At 48.5% G+C, this 18,816-nt stretch overlaps 1 protein-coding gene across 1 annotated transcript; it reads right to left on the bottom strand.

The window, feature by feature from the left end:
- Positions 1-3,153: 3,153 nt before the first annotated feature.
- Positions 3,154-17,842, bottom strand: LGALS1 (galectin 1). The gene is made up of 4 exons (XM_085601375.1): positions 17,597-17,842; positions 13,882-13,961; positions 12,839-13,010; positions 3,154-3,469 (listed from the first exon to the last, which is right to left on the bottom strand). The coding sequence occupies exons 1-4, from the start codon at positions 17,603-17,605 to the stop codon at positions 3,326-3,328; spliced, it is 405 nt and encodes a 134-aa protein (XP_085457501.1). The 5' UTR covers positions 17,606-17,842; the 3' UTR covers positions 3,154-3,325.
- Between the last annotated feature and the right edge of the window lie 974 nt (positions 17,843-18,816).

The raw sequence follows: 18,816 nt of genomic DNA, 5'->3' as shown, positions 1-18,816 counted from the left end.
TGCCATATGGTACGCTGCCTGCTCTAAAGCTGGGACCTTGCAACACTGTAAATACACAAGGAATTAATCTCTACTGCTCCAACCAATACTCAACTCGGTTTCCCTCTCTCGTTACACACCGATCTATTCAGGGATTTCTTTACCAATTGGGGTTAAAAAAAAAAATGCATTTTTTACCGATGACTTTAATTTATATATGTTAAACTTAAGGTGTGTGATTTTTTTTATACGCAATTTCCTTTGTGTACCACAAAATATGTATATTTTTCAAACCCTTGTTAAAAAAAAAAACTTTGCGGTTTTTTATGGCAACCAGTCTAATACTGTGTGTATTGCAATTTTTTTAATATTGGCTTGCATGTTAACCTTATAGCACTATAAACACACGTGACAATTTCGCAATGCACCAACCAAGATTTAAATCAGTTTCTCTCTAGTTACACACACTTTCTAAATGTACTTTAAAAAATGTACCATTTACCACTCTTTCAGACTTCTCTAGAGGAACCTCCTTAACAACCCTAACGGCAGTGGGGGCGTAACATCCCAAACATTAACGTCCCACCAGTCTGAAATGTCACCAGCCTCCACTGACTAATGGATATATCCGAGTCAGGAAAGTTTTTTTGGTCGAGTCTGATAAAAAAAAAAAAAATCTTACATGGATATTCAGCAAGATTGTTACAAATTCTTACTTTGAAGTCAGAGAAAGAAAAGTAAACACCAAGCTCCCTTGGAAGAGCTTTACATTTGACCTGTTTGAATGCACAGCAAATGTGACAAGACAACAAGATTTAAAGGCCCTGTTAACAGAAAGGGAGTTTGTGGAAGAATACAGTAAACATTTGGGCAACAGAAGGATGAATTCAAGCTGGACAGCTTAAAGCAAAGCAAAACAACGGCAAATAGAAAGCTAGAAAACGTGAGCTACAAACCCAATGGTAAGCAAGGGGCAGAATGCAATTCTGGGTCAGCTTCAGACTGTCCCCCAGACTTCTTTAGCAAAGCAGACAGCTGCACTGTTTGGTAGGCTTCACCCTAAAAATTAGTCCTACAACACAAGTCATCAAGAAAGACCCATGATGGAGAAAGATATGGTGTATGTTAGGCAAGGGATTATATGAAGTAATCAGAAATTCTAACCACGTTCAATGGAATTATGTGGCATGCAAGGACCAAAATTTACACCAAGATATAGCAAATTATACTACCTAATGCAACACACTGGTCGTATTAGTACAGAATTATGGTTTCATGTTAACACTGGGCAAACGATTCACCTCATTAGTACCACTATCATCGAAATATGGTAATAAGCAACAGAAAGATGGCTAGTCAACCTTGGCATAAGGCCTTGCACTGCATGACACTGGCCACCACAAATATTAACCTTTGATCCGTTTAACCTAGAACAGATGATTTTGGGTTAAAATCAGCAGATTTTGGATTATGTGGCAAATACCCAATTATGGATTAAATTGCAGCCACAGAACCACAATTCCAATGGCTCAAATTAGAATGAATTCTCCAAATGTTATGGTATTGGATATTCCAGTCTGTATTATCCATATTGGTTCCCGCTCATTTCATCTAAATACCCATATTTATTTCGTGTTATGGGTAAAATTGAAGTTACAATGAGTATTTCACATTCACCCCATAAGTGGAGATTCAAGTTTGAAAGCTCAGATTAAACATTTACATACAATGCAATCCTCTAAAGACACTTGCATTGTAAAGCCGCTTAAACAGCTGTACATCTGCAGTTAAGCTTGGTTAGGACAACTGTACATATAATACACCCCACCCGCTACAGGCCTGTCTCATGTTTGGAATTAGTGAAAGTCAGCCAAAATACTATCCATTTCAAAGTTTAAAATGGACGGTTTTTAGTCTATTTCAGTAGAAAGCAGTAAAAATAGAAAACGGGGAGCCCAAGTTATAACTCAGTCCCCATCCAGTCTGTCTAGTGTGAGATACCCTCAGAAAGAAGCACAAATCAGGCCTAGTCACTGGGGCAGACACAAGCAACAGGCTATGGCTTGGAAGGAGCCAAGGGATCTCCATGGAACATTAGGAGTAAACAAAATAAGGCGCTGGCCCTATACTAGGACTAGAAAGCGAGCAGACATGTCTCCCCCTCATCTCGCCGCATGTCCGTACTTGCCACACAGAACTCACTGAATTTACCTTGGTCAGCACAGACCTGTGTAGCGAAAAAGACATATCTGCGAGATTTCTAACCGCACTCAAGCTTTAGTTAATAGAGTTTGCACCCATGAGGCCTACCTTTGAGAGGGTCTCTGGTCCCACCAAGAGAGTCGCACTATAGAATTGAGGGGGGTTAATCTCCACACTCTAGTAGCCACCATGGTGCTGTGAATCGGTTTTCGTGCGGATTGTCCATAACCTATCGCTACCCTTCCGGACTCCTCCACACAGCAATGGCTCCTCTGCTAAGGCACATTTTGTACAGTGAAAAAAGGAAAAATACATTGATAACTTATTTCTCATTGTCACAGCTAGGGGAGGAGTGGTAGGCACTTAAGTGGTCAGAACAATTTGGCAGGCCATCTTGGCCGGCCAAACCGCGATGCGCAGTTCGCATTTTCACCAGCAGGCTGCAATACACAGCCTGGTGAGGAACATGCACAGGCTCCCACTGCCTGTCAGAGCACAGTACCATGGTGCTCAGACCAATCAATCCTGCATTGCGATTGGCTTAGGGGAGCCTTAGGTGTGCTTCCTGCTTCAAGCAGAAACAGTAGAGGAAGGCAGCGGTCAAACAGCAAAGGAAGTAAAAATTATTTTTTTCTATCTCCCCACCCTACCCATGCAACTCAGTGTCAGCAGCTGCTGCCTCCACACCACTACCCAGCCGCGCTTTGAAGGAGCCCCAGGGCAGAAGAAAAGCCACCACATTAGGTCCCGTCTATCCCAAACCTTCCACTGCCCCAGAGAAGCACCATGAGAAGCCACTATAGCAGCATTACACGACATGAGTCGCAGCTCAGACACAAAGCAGACGCGCTGGCCCTTCCGTAAGACAGCAGACATCCTACGCACAGGAAATTGATAGACATTTCCTGAACTATCTGTACTGTTGATATTTTGCAATTAAATCACTGTAAAAGAGGCGAGCTAATGAAGAACTGGCAGAGGAAAGAATAATTTATTCAAATCAGATGGCAGAAAACAGAGGTCACGATGTTAGAGAGTGAAGCAGTTCCTTGGTTTCTGTGTTCCTCTGCTGGTTCAGAGTCTGGATACGCACACTGAGGTTACTCGGTTGGAAAGAATGGTAAATCTGTAGGGCATGGCTGCTCTAGTCCAGCTTCAAAGATTTCACGTGGAATCCCTCCACAGACAAGAAGGAAGCCTCCTCCAGGCCCAGTCGGTTGGGGAAACTCATCTCCTGGCCGCCCGGGAGCTTGATGGTCAGATGATCCTTGTCCAAGTGTATGCAGATCTACAAGGGTGGGCGAGACGAGATGGCATCAGGGAAGCATACCCACCAGGAGCAACATGGCAACAACACCCACTGCCCAGACACTACAACTGCCCCCTCCCAAATACACCATCTGAATCTCAGCACCTCCCGCACCCACTTACAAAGGTTTGCAGCTCCAAAATGCTTCCTATCCAATGTTCTCCTCCCCACCCACATTCACAAGTTTGGTAGCCCTGGGAGCATCCTACTCCACCATAGGGTGAGCACCACCCATCCAGGTCAATATGGACACTAACAGACATGTCCACCAGTTTGGTGTAGTAACCTACTGCATTCTGGGTGCTGTATTCCAATTTTGCTTCAACTGAAGTAACAAACCAACTCCTAAAAGCGTGATTTCTAGGTGAAAGATTGAAGACAGGAGACTGCCGGTAATGACTGCAAGATGGACGCCCTACTGAATGTCCTCTTCTCCCCACCCATACACCAGAGTTTGAAACTACACACTCCTTCCCTATGCCCTACCAAGACTAGGCTAGATAGCCATCAGATCCGCCCTACACTCTTCGGTCCCACCCACCTAGTGTTGATAGCTCCCAGATGCAGCTAGACAAGCTCCTACCCCACCCAACAATCAGGTCTTGGCATCTGATCAACACTCGGGACGAGCTGCTGAGGTCCCCATGGACTTCGCTAAACTGTCTTGGTTAAAGAATGCCCCCACCCCTTCCTTTCTGAGGGCACCTCAAAAGATCCAAGCCATGTGATAAAAGTTGTAGAACTCCCTCAAAGGGAAGGCATGGAGTGCTCAATTAAGTTCCTCTCCCCTGGGGAGGGGGCAAGTCTCCTCATGTCAAAGCCATTGACACCTTTGCGTTGAAATACGAGGACCACTACGGTTCTAACAAGGTGGACATCCCTAAACAGAAGGTTTTGTATGCCTCCGGCATACGCCAGCTCCATCCTCGATGAAAGTGCCCTACTGGAGGGAAGTTTCATGAAAGAAGAAATGACGATACTATTGCTGCCTAAAGCGAGTGTGGTGTGGTGGGGTGGTGTAGAGCAGCGGGTGTCACTATTTTCTGGTTGTCATCCTCTCTCCAATTAACAGATTAGAAAGTCTTAGCCAAGATCCTGGTGAACAGACTATGCAAAATGATCCCCATCACTGGTCAAGTGTGGTTTGTCAGAAAGATCTAGAAATTACCTTAGAACCATGTCTCACCTAAATCAGACCAAAAAGGACAAATTCCAGCCATTTCATTGGACGATAGAATCACATTTCAAGGGGATTATGGCGATTTATTCAGGACTCTGGAAAAAGCCAGAGTTGACCGGACATCCGTGGCAAGGGGTGATAACGGTTTGAATATCCTAAAACTGACTGCAATGGGTTTTAATACAGATTCCTTAAGAGCAGGACTCGAGACCAGCAGGTGCCGCCTCTCATCCCCAGGCATTAGAGCACTTGACATGTGCACCAGTTACATTACACAAGGCAGGGTTGGTTTTTTTGTGTTTTTTTTTTTTAAGGGAGATTAATGGATTTGTATAAAAACAGATGTTGAGCCAGTTCCAAAGTTGGCAGCTGCAACCCTTCAGCCCCATCTCCTCCCCAGATAGCGAATGCTACACATTTAATACACCCAGTGATGCTGCCGACAAGGTGATTCAATGAATAAGATCTTTAGTAGAAGCTTTTTAGGTCTGGGCCGCAGGGTTACCGACGGGCACCGAGCATGCGCAGTGGCTTCCCTTCTATGCATTTGTCACGTAGGTGGTGGGGTGGGAATGGCCAGACAGCTAACCCAAAGGAGAAACAGGATTGACATAGGCCCTGGCACTTAAGGAACTACTTTGTGCGTGGATGTGTTCCTTGTGAAAGGTCAGATCAGAATGCTGTCACTCAGTAAAGTAAGCCAATGGTTGACGTGGTCTGCCCCACCTGTAGTCGTGGGTGCAAGAAAAATGTGAATGGCAATAACCGACCAATGGGTGAAGAGGGCCGGTTAGAAGAATCTTTAAAAATAAACTAGAAGACTTTGATAACGCAGTACCTAAATAGCTGAATATTAAAAAATTGTAATATCGCAGTGGCTGCACAAATTCGGTTAAAACCCATCCATTTATCAAAAAGAACCCAGACAGCTGTGCAAGTTTGTCAACTGGAGACTATATTTTAATTAGTGTACAGGCACGAGGCAAACTTGCATGCGAGAAGCCAGTCACATGACAGCAAGTAACGCAGGAAAAGACGCTGCGAGAAGAAAGTCTATTAGTCAAGATGTGGTGAGAAAAACCCTCCACACATCACATTTCAGAAACAGCCAACCAGCTACTGGTTTCATAAAACGGAGCGAGGCGCTTGCAGCTAGAAGACGTAGGCACGGATACAGGTCCTCGAGCCGGGGAGTTAAATCAAAGCCACGCGAGGAGACGTTTAGATCATATTCACAGTAAACTGAGGGCTTGGTGCATAAAGGAAAAGCCAGTGTAATGACGCAATTCTCGCGAGTTCTCTTTACTGAGTTACTTGAGCTGGCCAACAGTACCCAGGAGGGCACGGGTGGGTGGAGCAATGGTGACAACGTGAAACAGACGAGGAAGAAGCACGGCAGCCAAGAAAGCAACGGGGGTGGTAATATAAAAGGCAATTGCAACATGGATGGGGCAGGGAGCAGCACACGGGGGGCAGACAGCAAAACAGAGTGCGGGAGGGATACACGAGAGCGACAGCTGGAAAACACATTCACTTCTATACAGGGCTCAACCCAAAAGTTAAAGAAAGCAGTAGAAGCCAGGCAAAGTAGATGGTGAAGAGGCTATGCCCCATGATAGGGACAAACAAGATTGACAAGCTGCGACACAAAGCAGGAAAACCAATGCTAGCAAAGTAAACCAATTGTAAGCAAGGGGTGGAATTTGGGGAGGAAACAGGAGGACGTGGTGAACTTTGTTGGAAAAGGGTTGGTCCAGGGTGACAATTGCTTGAAACTTTCCTGGCTTTGCTTTTGTGGGGCTGGATGCTGTGGGGCTATGCGCCCTTGGCCAGGGAACTGGGTTTGCTGCTATTGGATGGTTGGGTGCAGGAGGCTGGTAATGGGGGGAGGGGCGGAAGCTGAGACCTTTGGTTTGGCTAGTTTTTTGCAAAGGGATTAATGCATTGCCCACCAGCTTTGGGGAAGCTGTCTTGTTTACTTGTCTCATGTGTTCCATGTTTTTGGGTAGTTGAGGGTGTCGGAACTTCTGGGGCAAAAAGGGGTAATGGGTCTATGCTGTCAGAGGTGCAGCCAGAGCAAGGGGGGAGTTCTGAGGTCTAAGGTGGTTCATAAGGAGGATGGGTGACCGTGGTTGCAGTCACATCCACGTAGGCGATGTTGCCTAGTGTTTTCGTAGTTAAAAAGACTAACATGTGATGCACTGGGTACGGTTTTTCAGCATGACAATGGGTCGCCGGTGTCCGCCTTCCAGCTTTTGCAAGTACTGTGCAAGGATTTGCAGCAAGAGGGGCGGTCAGCAGAATACGAACGCATTCCTTCAGAATAGGGGCGGCAGCTACTGAGGCTGGGAGGACTGGATGGGGAAAGAGCAGATAACACGATTGGGGACATCGTTGGACTGCTATAAAACTTATATGCATTGATACTATCTAGTTATAGGTTTCTCTTTTAAGGTTCTGTGCTGGGACCAGATTTCTGGGAGGAGCATCTAGATTGTCGGACTCTCGTAAAATGGGTAGAATCGCAGGGGAAGTGAAAGTTTTGAGTCACAGCTTGGTTTGTCATAACAGGGGATTAAAGTTGGGAAAGGGGGAATGTTATGGACGGAATGTCTCAAATTGTTGGAAGGGATTAGCACTGTTGAAGGCAGATGGAGGAAATACTGAGGTCTTGGGCAGGGACTCATTTTGTGAGTCCCTGCCCAAGTAGGTGAAGAGCAGAGAGGCCGGTGGCCATTGACCAGGCATGGAGGAAAATCAATAGGGAGATGAGGTTTTGTAGAGAAAGAAGGCTGGCGAGAGTGGTACACTCATCAGGTTTGAGGTGGCATTTTTTCCATGGGTGGCGAGTGCGCTCACTTGTCGGACAAGGGTATGGATCTCTATTGCAGAGGAGAGGGGCACAGAGTTGCTGGGTGTGCAGTGGTAGTCAAAAGGTGGAGGGCAGGTTTTGTGAGGCTGCAGAAAATCTCTGGTGAAGCTCCAGGCATTTGAGGAGAAACTTCAGTCCGTGAAGCAGTTTGTGTTGGGGATGGGTGGGAGGACTGAAAAGTAGAAGATATCTTGCAAATACAGGTAGTTGAAGATTCGAGTTGGAAGAGTCAAAGTTGGTTTTGGTCAAAATAATAATGTAAAGTGCTGTGCAGGAAAGATGGTCAAGTTCGAGGTGAAGTGCTGGGGGTACAGTTAGCGGTGCTGGTAGGAAACGCCAGTAGTTGCATTTCCTGCATAGAGGGACTTTAGTTCCGCAAGGCATTTCTGCCGAGGGTTTGGGTAATGTTATCGTGCTGTGCAACTGCCTCAATCAAGCGGCCGATCCCATGCTAAGAAGTTGTCAGCAGTACATTTTGCACCCACTTGCCCTAAGCACATTCATTTTTGTTTGGCACAAGGCGATCGAGTGATTCGCACAGAATCACAGGATGTTGAGGCAATGCAGAGACTAACCAGGTCCCCCAGTTCCAATGTCAACAGCTCTGGTCATTATGCTACATACTCACCAAATCAGCAGTAGCGCAAGTAGTAGCCTCTGGCGTGTTCGTACAGGGAACAAATGACTGCATCTTCATTAAGTGCAAGCAAACTGAGGCACAACCTTCCGGTAGGAGGGCTGAAGCACCACAGTAGCAGTATGTTTTTTGTTTGCTACAAACAACCTAGCCTGGGTAAGCTGCTTTTAGTCACTGCAGCCTTACTCCCCTTTAATAATGTAGTCTTTTAGAAATTAGGTAGACCCTAGTAAACCTCTGAATTTAAAGGCATGCTGTCAAGTTTGAGATACAATTGCAGAGCACCGAAAGCTCAAAAAAAAAAAAAAAACCTTAATTTTCAGTATGCAGATACTTTGATTTACAATAACTTGTACCTCTGGAAAGGATGTGCACGATATGCAGCTAAAGGACGCTGGATCACAATTTTGCACTGCGGCGTCTGAGGTAGGCCGGTCTTTGCCGGAACGTCCAATATCGGGCTTGGACATATGGAGCTTTCTTCGACTGGTGCATTTGTTAGGTGATCAAATGTCCCCTCAATGCAACCTAAACTAATCCAAGTTCTGCTTTATGCTGCACGTTTCAAGGTTAATGCCTTTGAAAAAAAGAGCACAACTTTCTTTAGAGCTCTAATTATGTGGCCCTTGCCTCACTCATTGCCTGGATTCTCGTGATGGCATGCCTTAACTTTTCCATGCTTATGTAGGCACGATAAAAGACCTGAATTGTTACTGTAGATCTGAAAATATGCGCTTCTTTCTTGGAGTGCATATTTCTTATAGCAGTTGGCAACGCCAGAATATATTCTTTATACACCAACACAGCTCACTTTGTGGCAGGTGTCCTGTCCTTGCATCATTTCTAAATGTTCACCTACGCTGCTGCCGTCACTTCCTTACATGGGCCTGTATTGAGAGGTCACAGGTTCTCACAAGTAAGTGTTGACTCATTCGCCAGAGAGACCGAAGTAGGCAGATTGCTCTGACTTGCTTCTGCAGTTGGCAGGCTGTCACTCTGAAAGCAGTATGCAGACATAACTGGTGTATTTATCAAATACTCCCATCTTTAAACTTGCCTTGCAGGTACACTATTAAGTACTGTTGGAGTGCAATTTTTGTACCCCTTTTTATAGGGCCGGACTGGGAACAGCAATAAGCCTTGGCAGATCGCTGCTCGACCGGCCCTGGGAGGGCGCTAGTAAAAAGCACCGCTCCTGCTTTTGTTACAGGGGACCGATACTGCTGCAAACTGCGCCCCAGTGACAAAACTGCCTTCCCACGGTCAGAAAACCAGCCTCCACCCAGCTATTCCACTGGGGAAACGCACGTGTCTGCTATGGCCAGTCCAGGCCTGCCTTTTTAGGTTCAGCCTGCAAAAGCATGCAATAGCCAGGATGGGGGGTGGGGGGCACCGTGCCCCCCCACCCATCCTCCAAGCTCCAGGGGCTCCCTCTGGTACTCTGCATGGGTGGCAGGCCCCTGGCTGGGTCTGCAGCGCAGGGGCCCCCGCAAATTGAATTGCACCACTGGCCAGCGCATGCGCTCTCGCTTGTGAAACTTGTGTCTGATGGGCTTGAAGCCCGAAGCTTACCATTCATTGCAATCATGGTCTTTGCTGCCTTCTCTATAGTTTTTTTTAATTTATTTTTTACTTGTATAACGCATCTCCACCCTCCCCGGTTAATTTTCCCCTCCCACCCTCCAGTCCCCGTCTCCCCCTCCCCATGAATCAGTCTTTGCATGATGCCGCTGTCGATTTTTTGTATTAAATTGCCTTGTTCCCATGCCACACCAATGCTTGCTCTACCCTATAATTTAGTTTTTAGGTCTCGCCTGACCCAGCGCATGCGCTGGTCTGGCGAGACTTATTGAGAGGGCTCCAAAAAGTGCTACCAGGCCAGCCTAGAGCTACAGTGCATGTGCGCGCGTGCCTCGCTTACTTTCACTTTTGCGGCCGCATGGCCACTTTGATGTTTGATCGTGATCACTTTCACAGCCGCACGGCCGCTTTGCATAGCCAATAGGTCTCGCTTTTGGTACCTTTTAAGTATTTAGTTATGCAACTGTTGCATGGCTAAACACTTATAAGGTCCCAAAGGCGAGACCTATTGGCTATGCCAATGCTTGTTTGACATACTTCCAATCTCGCTCACCCCCCCACATCATCCCTCTTCTCTCCTCTTGCCTCTCGCTCCCCAACTCACCCATCCCATAGTTTCATTTCCCTCTTGTACTCTTTCATCCTCTCACCCTCCCACCGCCCATCTCTGCAATCTGGACCTAAAAAGTGCTAAGCGGCCAGTGAGACTGCTCTATAGTGCTTTTTAAAATCATCCCATTAGCCACGCCCCACCAGATTGCAAAGTCAAAAGCTCTCCCAGTTTTAAGACCAGTTGGCTTTGCCAAAGCTGGTTTTGTATAGCATGACTAGCAATTTTCCACACCTATGCAAAGCTGACCGCGGGGTATCACAGTTTGGAAATCTCATGCAGGCCATGCAGCTGAAAAACTTCCATTGCTAGATGCCTGGGAAGAAGCTCAAGTTTTATCACTGCGCTATTCTCATTGGTCATCTCTTGGAACTGCGGGGAGCGTAAACTATTGAAAATGTAACGTTTAATTGTGAACTGCTTAGCTACTTAGATTCAGAAATGCCCTTTCCACTTGCTTGAGAGCAGATGCCCTTTTTCCACTCAAAGCTTTTGTTCCCGCCCAAAGAGACTCTTAAGCAAATTCCCTTATTGACCCCATTGAATCTTAACGATTCTGCCTCTTAAAAGTTTTACTACCCAACACCTTCCAACTCCCTTCTACCCCCCCCCCCCACCCCCTTCTTTCAATTTCTTAGATTAGTCTCAGGAGAAACTGACATTTTCTCAATTTGCCCGTTTACTTGATTAGTTATGACTGACTTATTTAAACCTGAATGTGTAACTTTCCTAATCTGCTAATGAACCTTCGTGGCTTGCAAACCTATTATTCTGTCATTCTCGTGCGGTCAAATGTGCGTCACTGTAATTGTTGTAGTGCGGATTTGTTAATCTCAAACCTCAGCCAGGGACAAAGGGTCCATCTCTTCAAGTGCAGTTTGTACTCAACATTGCGCCGATAATCTGCATGATGGAAATCCCATCTGCACTGCAACATTAACGTGCACTTTTGACCACGGCAAGGATTTGCTTTAAGGTCAAGTGTCATTCAGGATAATGCCTAGGGATTTAGCAGAGTCCACAACAGGACCGGGTTACTAGACCAATCCACGATGGCACAGGCAAACTGAAGTTTGGTGAGATTAGTAGGAACTTTGTTTTAGAAGGGAGGAGTTTACGGTGATGGTTGGACAGCCAGTTAGGGTTTGCCTTCAGGAGAGCTGAAAAGTAGAGAAATATTGCAGGAGTGGGGCGGCACCGGACCTGCAGAGAGACTTGGCATCATCAGCAAATTGACAATGTTAAGCATCACCACTCGGACACCCCATACAGGGGGTCAGTAGTAGCACCCCAAGGCCTAAGCACCCGTCCCAGTGAGGGATAAGGCGAGTCCAACCGCTCTATCTCGTGGGCAAAGGTGACCGCACGGCTCAGTCACCTCATCGCCACCACCTGTGCTTAACCTCACCCGATGTGACGAGCAGCTCGAGGGCTCAATATGGCCCCCGCCCCCCAATGTGGGCAAGGACAACGACACTGCTCAGCCTCACTCCCCAGTACTGATGGGGGGGGGGGGGGGTGCATCATCAATGCTCTAAAAGCTATCTCCCTTTCACAGAAGGGAAACCGTGAGATTCAGGGCTCACGACTCACTAAACCCTCCTCCCCCACCTATAGTAACTTTCTATCCTCATGAGGGAGAGAGAAGAGTGAGCGCCCCAAGCACGCGGCCCACAGTTCACAGAACACTAGACAAACATGAAGCCAAAATGCAAACGCTTGCAAAAACCACTTCCGTGTCACGAGTACAATTGGATACGTCATACGGTGCCGCAGTGTCAGCTCAACTCACGCCGAGAGAGTCACCAAGCCCCAGGGCCTAGTCTGGAGCCGTCAAGAAAACGCAGGAAAGTTAACACTGGTGTCCGCAGAAGCATGCGGCCTTCTAGGTAAAGAAAGCAGAGCTGCTGTGCGGGTAATTCCACTGTACCGTTTATAAAAGAAGATTTTTTTTTTTTTTTTTTATTCCCAGTCGGATGGAGTACCTCCCACCTCCACTTCAATATTTTTACAAATAACCCTCACTTGCTATAGAAAGTTTGTTTTGCACTTGACACCAGGCGCGCAACACCCATTGGACTCAAAGGGCTTCCACCCCCCCCCCGTCGTGTGTGGCAGCCCGGGATGAGACACCTTTCCGGGCAAAAAAGCAGCCGCACCCGAGTACTTCACAGGTCTTTAAAAGACCATTTGCATGTTAATGTGTTAATGAGGCCTCGCTGTTTCACCCTTTCTAAGAGCCCCACTCTGCCTATTGCTTAAAGTTCAGCCCTCCCCCCCCCCCCCCCCCCCCGGAATTTTTGCTCAGCCCCGAAATTTGGCTCTAGTTGCGCCTCTGCTTGACACTGTATACCCAGGGCTGTTGTGAACAAAAAGCCTGCGAGGTGTAGTTTCCCAATGAGAAGAGACAGGGTTGGGTCTGGCTGGGGAGGCTTCAGAGTGCGCCCTCGCGCGGCCGCCCCGCTCACCTCGGTCTTCTCCCCCCGCTTGAAGGGGAAGGCGGACTCGCGCTGCTCCTCGCCCCAGCTGCCCGCCGCCAAGGAGTTGCAGACGATGGTGTCGACGTCGCCCTCGTGGTCGAAGCGGGGGTTCAAGTGCAGGGCAATTTCCGAGCAGTCCTTACCCAAGTTAATAACGAAGCTGGAGGGGAGAGGGAGGAGGGAGGAAACACATTGCGCTCAGAATAAGCAGACATAGCAGCGATTTAGAATGTACCCGGTGGACAAAAGGGGGTGGTGGGGGTCGCATGTTCAAAGGGTCCTAGCGTGCATTACATCTTCACAGTATATACCCCCCACCAACTGGCGACCATGTGGTCCATGCGAGGGGTGAGGTTCAGATACCATTGACTACAGGAAACCCATACAAGACACCCAGTCCCATACACCCTTCTCTCCTCCCCAACTGGGTTTTCTGAACCACCTTCCGTTAGCCAATACCAGTACCAACAACTTCACCAGTTTGCCCCATGCCCTCACCACCAGATGCCCAGACGTTTGTAGCCCCCTCACCCACTGCTCCAGTCAGGCACTTCCTGCACCATCACCCTCCATTTACCTCAACCACAGGTGACTGTCCTGCACCCTTACCCCCGAGTTACCCCAGGCAAATAGCTTTCCCCCTCTGCTCTTCAGAGTAGCCTTTCACCTTAATCCTCATACTGCCCCTTATCCTCCAGGTACTCACCACTTTGAGTGCTCCCTCGCCCGCGAGGGGTTTTACCCGCTCACTACTTAACCCGAGATGCTCTGCTTCAGCCTTGACCACTATCTGTATCCACCCGGCTTCCCTTGGGCCTGATTTTCCTTCTACGACACAGTCCCGTCAACTTATACCTCACCAACCTTTAAACTCCCCTCCCCCCACCCCCAAAACTGGACCCACCTACTCTTAAACCCAAGTGTGGTCATTCAGACAAATCCCTGTCTGTTTCTAGATCACTACCCCCAGATACCCCCGCCCCATCTTCTACCTACCCCCAATCAATACTTCAGATACCCCTGCCCCTTACCACTTGGCATCCGGTGGTATCATGCCCTTAATGTCGATGCATTTGCCCAGCTTGAGGTTCAGATTGTGCACTTCCATTCCCTGTAAGGCAAGTGAAAGACATCAGCATTGTGGGGGTGCTAGTTTTACCCCTGCACCCATTCCCTCGTCAGTATTATTCTGAGAGGGGTGGCTGTGGGGCTTGGAGTCCACTTTTACCCAACTTCAACATAAAACAAATCTAGCATTTATAATCTTCATATGCAAGTGTATGACACGTGGATATCCTGAAACTGGCATAGAAGGCATCTGCAAACACAAAGACGGACATAGTGCTGAAACTTTTCAGACACTCCCCCCTCCCCCCCCCCCCAGTCACAGATCTGGGTTGAATCCATCATCATTCTTTAGCTCACTTCACCAGCCCAGATCAGACCCAGCCATATGCAAATCAGTCTTGACCCTGTGCCTCATGGGAACAGTCCAGCCCGAACTGCCAAGCCAGGTCTTCCCTGGACCAGAAACAAGCATCCTGTGACTGGTTTCAGGGTAACACCCCTCATCAGAATGCATCTGACCATTGTGGAGCAATTGGGAAAACCCGGTGTTATACTTTGATCTCAGAGCTAGCCTTGCTCGAACTACTAGTAAGTCCTATGGTGAGTTCAGGGACAGAGTCCTGATTGGGTTTAATCTGATCACCATTAAACTAAAATAGGATTTGCAGTGAAGCCAGATGGGCGGGGCCCAGAGATGCTGCCATTCTATTCTTAACCAATAGAGCAGGCTACGTAGTTCGGAGGAGCGGTGAGGGAATGAAATTCAAGCCAGGCAAGAACTATATTTGGTGTCATGGACTGCTGCCCAGTCTGAGATTAGGCCGTGGTAGCTGATCCACAAGTTGTTTTTTCCAGAAATCTTCAGTTTACGCTACAGTGAGTAGGCACAAGCTCCCGCCCTTCCCATAAGTGAAATCCCTCCATTGTAAAGTAAAGCCTGCAGCCCTGGGTAGCGGGGGAGGTAAAGCAGAGTATTATGGACTCTGGCCAAAGGCACAATAGGCCCATCGCACACGTCAGCCGTGTGATTTCCAAGTTCATCCAAACCTCAGAAAGCATAAGACTAACGCGTTACCTCGCCTTGAGGATTCATGTCCACAAATGTTGAAAGAACCACAGCAGGTTACCAGCCTCATGCTGGTTCATCACTAAACCCAAGTGATGCCACCTGAAGTCCTTTAGAACAGACGAGGGCAGGAGGAAACAGAAGTCATGGGTGAACACCACAAAAGACCAATTTTGGCTGACGCTGGTTAGCCTAGTGTGTAGTTCTTCAGATGGACCCACGGTACAGACAAGGCCTGGGTGTGGCCGGGGCAATGGATCTGCGCATGTGCAGTGGCTGATTGAGGGAAAGTGGAGGTCTAAGACCATGACAGGAAGTGCTTAGGGACGATGAGAGTGAAGGACCCAATGAAACCCATTCAAATCACCCCGCATGCACTGCCAAACCCATCCATGTCCACAGAGGACCAACGCTGCATCCATTGCTCTCAATGCATTAACCCACCCAGCCCAGGCATGTCGAATACTCGGTCATACATTTCCAACATGTCAAAGTACCCCATGCATACCAAAAAACACCCTGCATGTAGCACACCCAACCCATCAAGGTGCAACCACACCCTTGCTACCATGTGTGCCATAACTAACTTACCACACATACACCTTCAGGATCATGCTGCCACACCGATATTCCACCCCAAGGCACCACCACACTAACAGACTGACAACAATCTTAATACACTGTTAATTGACCACACCAAGCCTTACCTACACATACCCATCATTGCCGATCGGAAGATGCCAATGCCCAGCCCGCTGTATATCCTACACCAACCACTACGACCAACCACACGCCATTATACACTATTAAACTAAATCTTACACAGCCAACACCCCAGCTGTTGAACAGGAGTTCCCACACCATCACCACACCCAGACCAGCCACCACAACCTCCCAGCAGAGCAATATAAAAATCAGGTCAACTACGTGCCATAAACACCAGGGGCCATATTATGGCATGTGCCGCATGGGCAGTGGGCCTGTGTGCATACTTTTCACACCCCCAGAGCACTTTGGTATTACAGAAAGAGCCACAGAAGATTGTGCAGCTCTTTTTGTAACACAGATAACGCTGGCGCTCATATAGCATCAGCGCCATCACCAGAGGGGGTTCCCTCATTTGCATGGGGGTGTGGCCCCATTCAAATAAGGGAACCCCTTTGCCCAGCATCATTATAGACAGCCAAAGAAGCAAAAAAAAAAAAAGCTGCCAGGCGGTGCACTGAGTGCGCCTCTGATAACAGCCCTCTGGGAGGGAGGGAAAGTGGTCCTCTTGACCCCCCCCCCCCCCAAGATATCCCCTAGCAGGCAAGTAGTCACTCACTTCACCCACAAGTTGCTCTCCCCCTCTTAAAAACGGCAGGTGGGTTGCTGTCTGCACAGCAAAACACAAAGGGGCTGCTGCGAAGCAACACACTTTTCCAATTGAAGGCACTGTCCCCAGGGCAGCACGAATTAACTGCCATGGGGGCAGCGCATTCAATGTAATACAGCGCCCTCCTTATTTGCACAGGAAACACTTTTTGAAAGGTGTGCCCCGGGGAAAGAGAACACGGTATTCTGTAAAATGGCCCCAGGAATTGACAATGGCCAAGCACGCGCGCACACACAGCTATGACTACCTAACAGAGAAAAAACCTAGACAACAAACACTCAACTACAAGTATTATTCAAAATTATATGCACATCAACCGACCACCAACACACCATGCCACCCCCATCTGCCAAGATCACCAACAGTAACTACACCATGGTCGCCCTACAGTATCGACCACTCCCTCCCCAATCTGAAACACATCACCTTCTTCGCTCACATCCTCGCCCACTCAGTCCTGCGCCCTCGCTGCTCTCCAACGCCCCTTAGCACACACTCCTTGCATGGGGACACTGCCCTCGCCTCCAAGCCAGATCTCGCCTTGTTTTTAAATGGTTTTCGAGGCGAGAGACGCTATTAAACCAATGGGGCTACGGAGGAAGGATGCCAACGAGTGAGCGTTTCGAGGAGCTATTCTCACACCCAACAATGACAAACAGTCAGTGAGCGGCACACCCCATCTGACACACCCACCAGGAGTCACACGCACCCAGAGATCAAGAGAAGGGGGACACCCACCGGCTCGATGAGGGAAGAGACCTCTCGAAGCGCGTAACACACACCCACAGTCAGTGAGACTGTGCGTCAAGGATCGAGGCGCCCGCGAGACTCGCACACAATGAATGAAACTTCAAATCAACCCCACGAGCGAGGATGATCAACACAGCGGAACGTCCACTCAGCGAGTGAGTCTGTGCAGGATTTCAACATTCTGGGGGAACTGACAACACACCCTTTTTCGCACCAAACTTTGCCCCCCCTTCCCATACTAACACGTCCATTCTCCTCCATCGTCCGCCGGCTGTGCGCGAGCACTCCATTCCAATAATCTATTCATCCTCCAACTCACCCACCGCGTCCATCCCACCTCCACTGAGTTCGAGGGCTGCAGCTCAGCTCCCCTCACGCTCAATTCACCTATCTTTGCACCCCCATTCACTCATCTCTTCCATTGTCCCTGTTCTGAGTAGTGTTGCTCAGTCCCCGTCACTATTAATTAAGTGATTCATTCTCTCACCTTTTCCATCGTGCCTCTTCTGAGTGTAAGTGCTGCCGCTCTGCTCTCTCCTCAGCCCTGACTGGTGCGCTTCCTCCCCCCGTTCCCCTTAAATGACTAGGAAAGGGCCCGAGAGTGTCACGTGAACCCAAAGTCACGCAGCCAATCAGCGGGGAGGGTTTGGCAACCAGCCCAGCTGGGGGAATTAAGTTAACAGACGCGGGACGGAACTGGAGGCAGCTGGAGTCTCTGCGCCCCCTATGGAGCAGGCCAGAACTGCAACCTGCACTCCGACGACCAATGAGGAGATTACAGACAATAGGATGGAGGACGGCGGGGAGGTGGAGGCTGGAGCAGGGCGGGTGGGGATTGCTAAAAGTACTGTTTTTTTCCTCCAGTGGAAAATAGTTTGCAGATGAACTAAGTGAAATGCAGTGAGGGAGGGAGGGGTAGATTGAACATGCACAAAAATCACAGAAAAACGCACAGCCACTCTTCTTTAAGGGAGAAAGAAAGGAGCAGTGAAAGCGCCCCTTCCCCAGCCCAATACAACCCACGACCATTCCATTCTTGGCCTCTGTCTGTGATTACTGGGATCCGAAGCTCCCCATGTCTATTTAAGTTGGATATTTGCACAGTACTCTGGGCCACACTATGGGGGTTAAATATGTAATGCATCACACGGACCACTTGGCAGCCTGGTATTCTATCAACCCACGTAAGGCACGAAAAGCTATGCACAAGTTCTAGACCTCAGTTCACAATGGCAAGAGTAAAACTACAAGTACCAGAATGCAAGGTGAATTCAGCTAGTAAGCTGAGACTGGGTGAGGATTTTACACATGACCTGGTAAAGTTGGAGAGCTCTTGCAAAGGTTTTCTGTGGCACAAGACAATATTCACCAGGAGAGTGGCAATCAATCAATCATGGCATTTGTAAAGCGCACTACATACCCGCGAGTGTCTCAAGGCGCTAGGTGGGGGTGAGGGGGGAAGCTGCTACTGTTCGAAGAGCCAGGTCTTGAGAAGTCTTCTGAAGGTCAGAAGGTCTTCGGTCTGCCGCAGGCGGATGGGGAGGGTGTTTCATGTCTTGGCGGCGAGGTGGGAGAATGATCTGCTGCCGGCGGTCACTCTTCGGATGCGGGGGACGGTGGAGAGGGCGCAGTCTGCGGAGCGGAGCTGGCGGGTGGGGGTATAGAGGCTGACTCGGCTGTTGAGGTACATTGGTCCGGTGTTGCGGA

This window comes from Triturus cristatus, chromosome 4_2 (genome assembly GCF_964204655.1).
Source record: "Triturus cristatus chromosome 4_2, aTriCri1.1, whole genome shotgun sequence".
NCBI classification, from domain to species: Eukaryota; Metazoa; Chordata; class Amphibia; order Caudata; family Salamandridae; genus Triturus; species Triturus cristatus.
The sequence above is the reverse complement of the archived record's forward strand: the minus strand, read 5'-3'. Positions and strand labels throughout refer to the sequence as shown.

Excerpts from the sequence above, each read along its gene's own strand:
- LGALS1 (XM_085601375.1), bottom strand. Across the intron at positions 13,011-13,881 it reads ATACCACCGGATGCCAAGTG|CTTCGTTATTAACTTGGGTA; the intron begins GTAAGGGGCAGG and ends TCTCCCCTCCAG. Across the intron at positions 3,470-12,838 it reads AGCGGGGGGAGAAGACCGAG|ATCTGCATACACTTGGACAA; the intron begins GTGAGCGGGGCG and ends CCACCCTTGTAG.